Source organism: Lagenorhynchus albirostris, chromosome 11, assembly GCF_949774975.1.
Source record: "Lagenorhynchus albirostris chromosome 11, mLagAlb1.1, whole genome shotgun sequence".
NCBI lineage: Eukaryota > Metazoa > Chordata > Mammalia > Artiodactyla > Delphinidae > Lagenorhynchus > Lagenorhynchus albirostris.
Window position 1 is genome coordinate 61,717,496 of NC_083105.1, and position 13,802 is coordinate 61,731,297.

At 42.0% G+C, this 13,802-nt stretch overlaps 1 protein-coding gene across 5 annotated transcripts in view; it reads right to left on the minus strand.

Annotated features, from left to right (window-relative positions):
* Positions 1-9,991, minus strand: part of SCN8A (sodium voltage-gated channel alpha subunit 8) — a 112,824-nt gene extending 102,833 nt beyond the window's left edge. For all 5 annotated transcript variants that reach the window (XM_060166190.1, XM_060166188.1, XM_060166187.1 and 2 more), the window contains exon 1: positions 9,716-9,991. In XM_060166190.1, the coding sequence (XP_060022173.1) occupies positions 9,716-9,991 (276 nt within the window). The remainder of the gene's footprint in view (positions 1-9,715) is intronic.
* Between the last annotated feature and the right edge of the window lie 3,811 nt (positions 9,992-13,802).

A 13,802-nucleotide genomic window follows, 5' to 3' on the forward strand; every position in this document is an offset into this window, starting at 1 on the left:
TGTAGACTCAAAGTGTCTGGAACAGGAGTGCCTTTTCAGAGCAGGTATCAAAAATTTTGCTAGAATCAGTTGACAGAAAATGCCATATAATGGGGAAATCCTAATCTTGAATTGTGTCAAATAGGGTTATATATAAAGAATTTACAACTCATGTGAATTTGGAATCAGTCAATCCCTGTATAATGATGTCACAGTCTTACTCTCTTTTACTAAGAATGGATTTAAAATATGGCTAATTATAGTGAGAAGATGATCAATATCACTGTAACCTCGAGAATCCTCCAACATTTATACGGTCATTATTAAATATCCCATTCAACAGGTTAATTCTTTTTTTAAAAAATAAACTTATTTATTTATTTTTAATTTTTGGCTGCATTGGGTCTTCGTTGCTGCACGTGGGCTTTCTCTAGTTGCGGTGAGCGGGGGCTACTCTTCGTTGAGGTGCGTGGGCTTCTCATTGCAGTGGATTCTCTTGTTGCAGAGCACAGGCTCTAGGCATGCGGGCTTCAGTAGCTGTGGCACACAGGCTTAGTTGCTCCTCGGCATGTGGGATCCTCCTGGACCAGGGCTCGAACCCGTGTCCCCTGCATTGTCAGGCAGATTCTTAACCACTGCGCCACCAGGGAATTCCCCAACAGGTTAATTCTTAATAGAATAAAAAGATTTCATAAACTACACCCTGGAGAAACCATCAGAGATTAATTCCTAAAATTACCAGTCAGCGTAATGTTATGGCTCAGGTGATTAGCTAATAATATACACCCAAGAATTCAGGTAAGGGCTTCCCTGGTGGCACAGTGGTTGGGAGTCCACCTGCCGATGCAGGGGACACGGGTTCGTGCCCCGGTCCGGGAAGATCCCACATGCCGCGGAGCGGCTGGGCCCGTGAGCCATGGCCGCTGAGCCTGCGCGTCCGGAGCCTGTGCTCCGCAGCGGGAGAGGCCACAACAGTGAGAGGCCCGCGTACCACAAAAAAAAAAAAAAAAAAAAAGAATTCAGGTAAAAGTTGTCTCTTATACACTATGTGGCTCAGAACCTTGGAACTGCAAATTAGGACTTGTACAAGGACTAGAGAAGACCTGAGGTTCTTTTCTGGGGAAAATTTTCTTTTCTGGGGAAAATTTCAACACTAATGTTGAAATGTATTGATCTCCTGCCTATGTAAAAATCTAAGATTGGCAAACTCAGTGGAGTAACAATACTGGCTTTTAAACAACTCAGAATACCTGTGATATGGGTCCTTTTGAAGATTATAACTTAGTACTTGCTAAAAGCATATTTAAGACACTGAATATTTAAGAGAGCATGTAGCCGTTGACTCTTCTGCATTCTCCACGTTTGGGTCTCTGTACCAAGTTACAGCACCACAATCTTTAAGGTACCTGGACTATATTAAATTCATTAATGTACCTATGGTTATCTGTAATAATTTTATTTCTTTACTTGTCTATTATCTGTCTCCCCAACAAAAACTGACTTCCAGGAGTGGTATATAGAGCTTGCCTGCTTTGTTCCCAAGGGTATGGAACAGAACCTGGGTATAAAGAAGACAATAACAATTGATCCAATTATCAAATGAAGGACTGAATGCTCAACTCTTTCCTTAAGCTTCTACAATCAATCACAAATTCCTATCAATTTATCTCTACATCACTTCTGACTTCACCTATTCCCCTTACTTTTCACTTCCACCACCACACTTCAGACCCTCACTACTTCATAGCCGGTCGCTCTGTCCCAGTTCTCTTTCCCTCTGGTTTATCCTACACATCACTGCCACATTCACCTCCTCAAAACACAACTTTGATCACATATCCTTACTCCCATTCAAAAGCCTTCAGTAGGGCTTCCCTGGTGGCGCAGTGGTTGAGAATCCGCCTGCCAATACAGGGGACACGGGTTCGAGCCCTGGTCCAGGAAGATCCCACATGCCACGGAGCAACTAAGCCCATGTGCCACAACTACTGAGGCTGCACGCTAGAGCCCATGAGCCACAGCTACTGAGCCCACGTGCTTACAGCCCGTGCTCCGCAACAAGAGAAGCCACCGCAATGAGAAGCCCGTGCACCGCAGCAAAGAGTAGCCCCTGCTCACCACAACTAGAGAAAAGCCCTCACGCAGCAACGAAGACCCAACACAGCCAAAAATAAATAAATTTATTTTTTTTAAAAACAGGCTTCAGTAGTTGTCTATTGCTTATCAAGTGAGGACCAGACTTCTCCGTCTAACACTGTAAGTCCTCCATGACTTGGCTCCAGCACACCCTTCCCAGACGCATCACCCAACTCCCCCAATTCCAATCAAATTAGACTATTGAGCTTTCTCTTACATTATCTTATGCCCTTGTTTCTGAGCCTTTGTTTATATTGTTCTTTCTGCCTAGAATGTTTCAGTCTCTCTTTTCTAAAATCCAAATATTATGCCTACTATGAAGTAATAAGGCCCTTTCTGAGGCCCCCTTATCAAAAGTGATACCACCCCACACACTACCATGTTATAAGCTACGTAAGGGTCAAAAATGGACTTTATTAATCTGTGATCCCCCCAAGAGAGCCCAATACCCCCAAGGTCTCACACATAGGAAGTACTCAAGAAGTATTTGTTGAATAAATAGATCATATGTTATATGAGACAACCCAAACTGGTATATACCCCACGTCAGCTTCTCTCACTTCCTTTAGAGTCGGTTAATACAGGGAGGGTAACACAACTCCCACAGACGAGAAAGAAGCAAAACACTTAATAAAGGTAGGTATGACAGAACAACTTCGAATATTCAGGAAATAACATCCTTTGTGTAATAGACTTGATACCAATAAATCAGGAAGAGCACTAGGTAGCGGCTATTACCTAATGGTCTTTGATAAAGTCCCTGCTAATCTAAGGAGCTAAAAGAGGAGAGTTAAGACTGGTGCACTTACCAAAAGTAATTCAGCCCTCCGAAAGTCCCCTAAAATGTCAGGAAACCCATTTCTTTTTTTTTTTTTTTTTTTTCTGTACGCGGGCCTCTCACTGTTGGGGCCTCTCTCGTTGCGGAGCACAGGCTCCGGACGCGCAGGCTCAGCGGCCATGGCTCACGGGCCCAGCCACTCCGCGGCATGTGGGGTCTTCCCGGACCGGGGCACGAACCCGTGTCCCCTGCATCGGCAGGCGGACTCTCAACCACTGCGTCACCAGGGAAGCCCCAGGAAACCCATTTCTTGATCTAATTCCTCAGCCCCTAAAGGAAACTAATTCTTCAGGAAAGGAAAAGATATATTGATAATCAGTGTTTTTCCCCCTAGAGTTCCATTCATTTTGGTAGATGGGAAAACTTTTCATTAGGAAAAAAAAAAATCATAATGTCACCTTTCATGTTCAAAGCACTTAGAAAAGTACATAGTGTTTCCACAGGCATTATCTCATAAGATTGACTCGTTCATTCAACAAATATGGATTGAACACTTACTATAGGGCACGCACTGCTCCAGCTAAGGAGCATACAAGAGAATGAACAATAAACAAATAAATATATGCTAGGTGTATAATGGAGAAAAATGAAGGAGGGCTAGCACAACAGGCTGCTTTGTTTTGTATAGTGTAGGCAAGATATAATCTTCACAACAACACTGTAGAATAGCATAATAGCATAGATTATTAGCATAATCTTAATTTTCTCTATGAGGGAGACTGAGATGCTGAATGGTTAAGTGACATGCCCAAGATCATTTAGAATTAGGTGGAAATGGGATCAGAAATAAGGTTTCTCAGCTCCTGGTCTATTGCTAAGGCTATGAAAGAGGAATCTGATTTAAGATTGTTTAATTAAATTCCTTTTCCTCTAGATAATGATACTTGGAGAATGGAAAAGAACCCCATACCACGCACTTCCTTAACCCACCACCCTGAGAATGGCCTTCCTCCCATTTGCTCACAAGCATTTGCCTCAATTTGATTTGGTGAATAAAACAATGGAAACATTTTGTTTTTTTATATTGCTGCAAAACTTTTTTTTAAACAAAATAAAACGTCTAGCTTTAAAACACCTAGTTTTCGCTCAAAACAGAAAGCGGCATCTAGGCCTGTTGTGCAGCAACAGGCAATTCAACGCTTCATTAGCAATACTTCAAATCACACCTAATGAAATGTAAATCCTCCTTTAACAGCCTGTCTCCACTCTGCACACCTGCTGAAAGTGTGTGAAACTAGATTCTGCAAGGATTTTCTGCCAGGAGCTCATGGGCATGCATGCATGCGGCACGCGCGTGTGCTGTGTGTGTGTGTGTGTGTGTGTGTGTGTGTGTGTGTGTGTGTGTGTGTGTGTGTGTGTGTGTGTGTGTGTGTGTGTGTGTGTGTGTGTGTGTGTGTGTGTGTGTGACTTAAGAGTTCTTCATTTGAGGAAGCTGATGGCATTAATATTAGGGATGTAAGGAAAAAACTGTAAACATTGCTGGGCACAGGGTGCCCTGCCATACCTAACCTGAGTTACAACTAAAACCCACTTCTCAGGGCTGGGATCTTAATGTATTATAGAAATTCAGGAGGAGGAATCCGTTCCAATGTAAACAACAAGTTAGGCTGTAAGGAAGAAGAGGCCTCAGGGCTAGGCCTAGACAAATGTGGTTAAGTGTCCAAAGGTGAAGTTAAAGCATAGAGTATATTCCAGAAGAAGGGGATGGAGATCAGAAGGCAGGCGGCACCAGGGCAACAGAATAGTTTGCAACAGATAAAACATAATATGTGACAGGCATAATATGTGAAATAAAATTAGAAAGATATAGACATAAGCGCAACTCTTACCTTGCATATATTGTAGGTAAGGAAATTTGAAGCCCAGAGAATTTAAGTGATTTGGCCAAGGGCAGACAAGAGGCAATGGCAGAACTAAAATGAGGTTTTTCTATTCCCAGTTAAGTGCTCTTTTCACTATATCATTCTGCTGGGGGGTTGGCGGGGGCTAAGAAATAATCTTCCTTTAAAAAGCAAAAATATGTGAAGAGGTGAAGTAAAATTCCCTCCAAATTACATGTCCAGCTGAACAGTGGTAGCAGTATCGATACTGAGCCCACGTCTCTGGAACAAGTCGTCTAGGCCGCTAGACTACTCAGAGCTCCTTCACTTGAGAAGGTCAAGTACTGGAGCTAACGCAAATGCCATCCTTTCCCCCAGAAGCACTGCATTTCTTAGGACCCATCCTAAGAAGGGCTGTTAAACCACAGGGATTATAAGGGATGTGAATGAAAAAGCGGGGTTTTTTTCTCTCTCCGTATCTGCATGCCTCACTTCAGAAGGACTGAGCCAACCGAGGCTGAGGATCAATCAATGAAAAATTAGAAAAGTGGAAAACTAGAAATATGTTGTAACAAACTGAGAGTTAGGAGGTGTTCGCGAATTCACCTTATTAAGTTTATAAAATGAGGAGGCTGAACTAGATGATGTCTAAACCTACCATATTCTAATTTTCTTTGATTCTAGGTTGACTCCAATTTGCAGGAAAAGACAGACATGAAAACTTGAAGGTAAAATGAACTTTGGGAAACCATATGTAATTTTTTAATGCAATAGGTATGTGCCCAATTTAAAGGAACATAATCAATCCTGTAATTTGGATTTTTGCTTACAGGGCTTTCTTATGGGAGGGCATATCCACAGAACAAAAAGGACACCAATAACAATTATTGGTTTTAATAAACAGGAAAAAAGGGTAGGAGCCAACTCTGAAGGCCTTCTTTCAACTTAATACACTGACTTTCTTGTTGCCCCACTTAAGACAGTTCTTAGGACTAAACACGGCCATTTAAAATTCAACAAGTTATTATTAAGCATCGGAGAGTATATTTTGTAGTAAAGATAGAAAGACACTTCAAGCAATAGAGAAGAAGTCCTTGATTTGATTTACCAAAAACCATGTGGAAGGGGAGAAATGAACAGAGAATTTACCCTGATAAAACTTAAGATTCCATAGTATGAAAGAAGGGAAAACAAATAACAAAATTAAGACTTCAATTGGCTTAATAAAATAGAAAGAAAACCAAGAGCAAAGGCATTCAGGACGGCTCAAGTTCCTAAAATACCTATTTGTTTTTGGTTGTACATATGCAGTATAAAGAAACTCTGGAAGATACTACTAACAATGGTTACCTGTGGCAGAGAGGCAGGAAGTGGGCTGAGGAGAGACAGGTGTAAAGGGGAGACTTTTACTCAATACCTTTTTTACTGAATACCTTTTATTGAATTTTTAACCATGTAAATATATTACCTATTTTAAAAATTAAATAAATTAAAAAGTTTAAATGTCCTGTAAATTCAATTCTTTTCAGGTGACACTCGAAAAACAAGAAAGCCAAAGAATGGAGACATGCGAACAAAGTACCAAGAGGCAAGGAAAATGTTGTAGCACTGGGAGTTCTGAGACAGTCCAAAGAGAGGATGATCTGGATCGTTCTGGGGGCCATCCGGGAAAGTCAGGTGAAATGCAATATGGACACCACCAAGAAGCTTAGGATAGATAGCTCAAACCAGCACCAGCTGGTACAATGGTATCTTGAAAACGTGATACACATGTTTTATGACCCTGTGTCCCTGGACAGTGTGAAATCCACAACAGAGAACTAGTTCTCTTTCACCCTCTAAAATAAAGAGAGAAGGAAATGAGAAACCAGTTTCTATGAGAGTCACAAAAATGATCAATCAGGTAGAAAACAAGACCTATGAGGAAAAAATAAAGAAACCCACTTGTACCATTAACCAAAGAAAAGAAATTCTACTTTGCAAGAATTATTTAAGGCAGCCCTTAAGAAACAAATGGAAGGGAATGTCCTCTTAAAGTCCTTTCTACTCTCAGGATATTTCAATATGTGGGTTGATTCCCAGCGTGCTTCCTTGTAGGGGAGACCTCGCTAATTTGGCCCAGTGAAAGGCCTGGTTAGTAAGACGTCTTAGTAATGCCAGTGAAGATATGCAAGTGAACTTGAACAAGCACATTATTTTTAATCAATTGAAAAACGCTTTATTTAAAAAGACAAATAATACCTTGAAGTGCTACTAATGTTCTTTCTTGTCATAGGTGTTCGTTTGCTTTTAATAATCATTAAGCTAAGCATTTATGTTTTATGAATTTTTCTGCATGGTGGTATATTTCAGGTTTTTTTTTTTAAAAAAAAGAATTTAAAGAATACAATTAAAGTTATCCTTTCCACAAACTATCTACCCTTGTGGTGAGGCCAAAGGCTGAAGTCAGATTTTCTATCATGAAGAGCCAGTCCCCTACTGGAGTGCCATCAACAGCTGGCCTAACCCGGAGAAGAGTCCCCATTAGCGCCAGAGACCACTCTCTGTGGGTCCTCACTCCCAAGCTAGGAGCACCGAAATCTAAGGCACTGGGAATGGAAAGAGGCTGTCTATAAGGCGGGAAGCAGGGAAAAAGGCAAGCAAAGGAAAACTAGGCTCTGACAATGAAGAGCTCTCTACATTTTTCATATATTAGTCAGGCTTAAGAAAAGGAAGTTTAATTTGCATCTGAGTTAGAAAAACAAATAGTTCAAATAAAAGCAAAGAGGTTTCAGGCACCTGAAAGGCCAGAGTCCAAAGGGCTTTACCTATCTGCTTATTGCCATAAGAGTATTTTCTGAAAAAGTTACACCAGTTGGCCAAACTTATCTCAGTAGGCACGACCTAAACTCTGTGTTTTGTTATTTCTTTTTACCTCTAAAGAGACTAAGGACGCAAGGGCAGGAAAGAGGAGGGAAATATATCTTAAAATATTTCAAAATTTTACAATCAATGAAATATTTTTTTAAAAACAGTGCAAGATTCCATGTTCCCTTACTCACTAACCCAGAAAGCTAAAACCTTGTCTCCTTCCTCACCCACCTACCCCCATTCAGCAAAGGCCCAGATTAAATAGTTAGATTTTAAAAAAAGGATAAGTAAGTAAGGAAATCAATGACAGTTTATGGAAACTTACTTAGCCCCAGAATTTGACATTTGAAAACATCCTTAGAAGTCTTGTCCAACTTCTCAATTCCTACATGAGAAATTTAGGCCCAGAGAGGTGAAATGACTTGCTCAAGGACATGAACTAGTTCTGAGATTTTTTTTCTTTATCTACTACTTTCTCTTCCCATGAACTATTTGTGGTAGCTTGAAAAATACACATACTAAGGAAGGAAACTATAAATAATAAACATGGTGAATTACGGTAGAGTGAAGATTTCTTACTTCTAGTCTACTTTTCTTTATATCATATCATGTTTTGTTCCTTAAACATTCTAAATTTCCCAGTGGAAGTTACAGGCTACTGATTCTACTTTTTCCTATTACGTAGCTGTTCTGAGCTGCAACAGAAGTACCAGGGTGAAGGGCCATTTTCTGTAGACAACGTCTTAACTAGTTTTGCCATTCAGACCTAAGATGCCTCCACAACTATAGCTAAATCAAGAGATCTATTCGCCTCAAGTCTTACTTCTGTCCCATTATTAAGACAAAGAAACAGAAATTTCTTCCATAACTGAAAGACTAAAAGGCAATTTAGTTAACGGCAGTTTATAAGACAGTTTTGTTAATAAAGGCAGTTTAGTTAAGCTTTATATTTGTTAATATATAATTACACAAAGCCTTTTTACCCTTCATCTGGAAACACCTATGGATTTAATTCTTTAAATGACATCTGTCAAATGGGGGATCCCTAAAATGGTATCTGATGTCAGTCTTCAGTATTCAATGGCTAATTACTTGGCCACCGGATTAACTGGGGGCTCTGCTTCATTACCTGTTGCCTAGTTTCAAAAGATAATCGTGAGAAAGAAACCCAAGGTTTGGTCAAACATTTGTCCGGGAAATTTGAAACTCTTGGCAAAATGAAGATTGGTATTTCTTTCACTCATGCTTCTTACTAGCAGGAATAACAGAATTGACTCTATGTAAGAATCAGTATTCGCTGAATACAGACAACTGTGTAACAAGGCTACAGACCTGGTCTCCTCATTGGCCCAGTTTGGTTTACTCTATTCTATTCTTGTCCCCAAAGGCTATGATCTAATGTCACAAAGGGGGTTAGGTAAGCAGACAAAGCCATCATCTCCATTATATTAACAACAGGCTCTGTTGATGCTGCGATAGTAACATCATCTTTACATATAAAGATAGAATTCTGAATGTGTGAACAAGATTCTACAGGGCTGTGCCGTCTCTCACTATGCCATCTTTCTTGTACTCTATTAAAACACTCCCATTTATGCCCCCCCCACCTTTTTTTTTTTTTTTTTTTTTTTGCGGTACGCGGGCCTCTCCCTGTTGTGGCCTCTCCCGTTGCGGAGCACAGGCTCCGGACGCGCAGGCTCAGCAGCCATGGCTCACAGGCCCAGCCGCTCCGCGGCATGTGGGATCTTCCCGGACCGGGGCACGAACCCGCGTCCCCTGCATCGGCAGGCGGACTCTCAACCACTGCGCCACCTGGGAAGCCCCCCCCCCTTTTTTAAATCAATCTTTTTCTACTGTCAAATCAGTTAAAGGAGCCAAAACCAGAAGTCTTATTAACAGACTGAAAAGTGCCAAGACCCACAAATGACCCTTAGCAGCAATTAAACCAAAAAAGAATCCGTCAACTGGAACTGAAACAAAAGGCTAAGTACTTATCCAAACTCTGGCAAAGACACAGCTCTTTCCCCCCATCCCCCCTGAGCCTGTTAGGAGCGGGGTATCTGAAGCTGCTGCTCCGTCTCCTCCAACTCACTTTCTGCGTCAAATAGTATGGGTCAAAGTCCTCCAGGGGAACCGCAACCAGGCCTTGGGGGATGTCCCCATAGATGAAAGGCAAACTCTTCCCTGCTTCCAGGTCACTGTTTGGCTTGGGCTTGCTGTCCTCATCATCTTCCCGATGACTGCCATCGGCCTTTGGCGGTTTCTTGAGCTTGCTCTCGGCAATGCGCCTCTCAATGTTTGCCAGTGACTCAGGGGTGAAAGGCTTGAAACTATCAGGGCCTGGTGGTGCGAGCAGCCGCGCTGCCATCTTCTCATCCTGCAGCAGCTTCGTTAGTTATGCTGCGTCCAGGACAGGTCAGCTCTGGAAGAAACGGCAACACAGACAGCATTAATCAATCGCTGCTCTAAAAAGAGGCCAGACCAAACCATCTCACTCTCAACCTTTAGTCACAACCTTCGCAACACATAGTTTCTCCCATGACATGGGTATTTTTCTCTTCAGAAAGTCTGTGGCATGAATGGACGAGGCAATGTCCATAACCACCCCTCAGGGGAATGAGCAGCCAAGGAGATCAGAACATGGGAGTCTCCTGAATTGCTGGTTTTTATTATTGACTTAGATGCAGCTCACAGTTAGGAACCACGTACAGCTACAAAGATATATTCCATACCCTCTGTGCTTAGTAAAATAAGTCAGACAAAGACAAATACTGTATGATAGCACTTATATGTGGAATCTAAAAAAATACAGCAAAAACTAGTGAATATAACAAAAAAAAAGCAGACACAGATATAGAGAACAAACTAGTGGTTACCAGTGGGGAAAGGGAAGGAGGAGAGGGGCAATAAAGGGATTAAGAGGTACAAACTATTAGGTATAAAATAGGCTACAAGGATATATTGTACAACATGGGGAATATAACCAATATTTTATAATAACTATAAATGGAACGTAACCTTTAAAAATTGTGACTCACTATACTGTACGCCTGTTAACTTATATAATATTGTATAGCAACCATACTTCAATAAAAAATAAAGTGATTTTCTTATAGACAACATTAAAAATATATATATTCCATACCCTCAAGTAATTTCTATTCTAAATGAATAAGGTATGTTTAACATGACCGAGAGGCACCTATTAGCTTTGGAATCCTTATATGCTCAAGTCATCTTCCTTTCCTAGAACTCTGCTCCCTAAAGAAACACTCTTTTTCCAAGGACAACGCAAGGGTAAACTGCCTCTCTTTTCAAATTTCAGTTTCTGAAAACACTAAACCCTTCAAAACTTTGGAGGCACAAAAATATAGACAGAAATGCTTCTATTTGCTTTGGCTCTTCTGTTTCAAGTTCTTTTTCAATTCACCAAGGTTTGTAAAATCCATCCAGTATAAAAGTCCAGAAGTACCTGCTCTGATGACCAAGCTCGTGCCAGGGACAAACACAAAGCGCTTTTCTTCATGGAGAGGGAAGCTATTGCTCTACGTACCTCCCACTCAGCAACAGGAAAAGCAAATGGGAGAGGAATCTTAGAGACCTTCCTCTGATGCAAGAGCCCTGCAGCACTGCAGGGTGAACGACAGCAGAAAGGCCCCTGAGCGGGGCTCACGCCAGAAGGACAGGAAGTGAGAAATGAATCACAAACCAAATTCCTTTCTAAACAGAGAAACTGAAGTAGTGCCATACTAGAGCCAAAGACTTCTAAGCATGGTATCTGAAAAGCCCATTTTCATTTATGTGTATACAGAGTCCTAGGTTATTGAAATACACACCTTGGAACAGGGGGCTCCCTAATGTCAAAGCAATGGGACTCTTCCCACGAAAGCTTTAGGGCTTCACTGGCAGTTCATCTGGCGCTGGTGGTGCTGCTTCTTCCTTTTGTTTTATGAGCTTCACAAAGACAATCTGGGGCCTTTTTTTAAAAGGCTAAACACAGTTCTTTCCCTCCTACTTAGCCCTCAGGGTCCACTCCAAGGCTAGCATCCATAAAGCTTGAGGCTCCTTAAGAGAACAGTAGTAGAGTTGGCGCTAAATAATCTGGGAGTGAAATACCCAAGGGCTCTTTTCATAAATACCCCCGCAGAGAGCCCACAGTTTTCCAGCGGTGGTGATGGCTGCGAAAGGCAGTGTGTGGTATCCACATGGGCTGATCAGCTCACTCGGTTACAGCCTGGCACTGACGAGGCCAGAACCGCAAGTCAGCTCCATGCTGCACACACACAAAACACCATTCCTCAGACGATGGGGTCGAAGAAATCCTTTTCACGTGTGAGGCATGCGATTCTAGAGCTGTGAGGGATTTTATAGATCCAGTCCACTTCATTTTAAGAATTGGGAAACTTGCAGTCTGAAGAGATGAGGTAACGTGCCCAAAGTCACAGGGCCAGGAAAAAACACACAAAGAGCTCTGACTCCCCCAACCCAGACTTCTTTTATTCTGACAAATATCAGTGACCCCTCTGCCTGTCCCAGCCTGACTCCCACTACTCCGCAACAGGAACAGTCTGGTTCAAGTAAACCGCACGCAAATGCCAATGGTTTTACTGATCTAAGACTTTACTCCCACTGTTTCCCCCAAACCTAAAATTCCTTTCCTCTTATCAGTCCCTGAACTGCCTCCCGTAAATCCCTACTCCTCCGAAGAATCTTCCCATCAGCTCCAGCCCTTACGAATTATTTTCCCCTTGTGAACTCCTACAGCTTTATCGTGATCTCTTAGCTAGCACTTATCACATACTTGCTATGTTTCAGGTATTGTTCCAAGCGCCTTGTTTGTATTAACTCGTTTAATCTCCAGAACAGCCTATGAGGTAGATATTATTATTATCCCCTTTTAACAGATGAGGAAGAAGAGGCACAGAGTCCTAACGGAGCTTGGCCAAAGTTACACAGCTAGCAAATGACAAAGTCAGGGTTCAAGACATCTTATTCACACTGGCTTTGGCTCTCAGTCATTGTCTAACTGCACCATATAAATCCCTAGGGGCATGAGTGGTGTCTTAAAGTTCTTTTGTATTCTTCTCACAGAGAATACGATTATGCCTGGAACCCATAACTGGTCCAAATACTTGGGACTCCTTGGTTCCCACAGCCACACTCATCCTGGGTCACCCTACTTAGAGGACAGAGAATACTGCAAGAGGAAGTCACTGCAGATGCTGACAAAGTCTTGTAACCTGACTGTACACACCTGGGCTCTTCACAGGTAAAGCCGTCCTAGGCTAAGTCCTCTGCCTTTGTTTCCTCCTGCCTTCTCCAGGTTCCCTCAACGATCGTGGGTCTCCAACACATTCTCAATCTTCACTTTTCCTCTCCTACTTCTGTATTTTCTCCCTTTACATCTTCATCCCCCCCACTCTCTCTTCATTTGGCTTAAGCGATTCTGGTTCTCTTCTGATACCCTGGTTCTATCCTGGTTCTTCCCCTACCACCTTTTTCTTCTGTAAGGGCTGGTTTTCTGCAATCTCTCTGCATCACTCCTCCTTTTAGGGAGCTCATCTACTCAAAATAATCTGTATGTGGGTGATTTTCAGATTTCTATCATCAGCCCTGATTGCTCTTCTGAGCCCCACAACTGCCTGTCACCACTTCACAATTAAAGCATTTAAAACCACTCATCTTTTCGCTTCCAAGACAGAGTCCTCCACTTGGCTTTCTTAATTCTGTGATCGGGACCATCGTTTTTCCAGCCATCTAGCGTGGACCTGCAGTCATCTTTGCCCCGTCATCCTTTGCTGTCCTTGCCCAACCAGTCACCAGCCTCACTAGTTCTTCTTCCTTCAGAGTTTCCATTTTCAACCTAATTCAGGTCCTACTGCAATAGCCTCCCACCTGTGGACCAGTCCTCAGCCCACTAGGCACATCTCCAAAGATCCACTTCCCTAAAAAATCTGCTTCCATTTTGTCATTTTCCTCCCTCGAAGCTACTGGAGTTACAGAAAAGAATCCAAACTTCTGCCATTTCACTGCCATTCAAGGCTTTCTACAACCTTACACTTCTCAGATGTTCATCTACAACCTTATACTTCACAAACATGCTTTTCTACTGCTTCCCTGCAAGAACATCTACTCTGGCGACTGGTTTTTGTTTTAATTTTCTAGTATTTTTTTTAAAG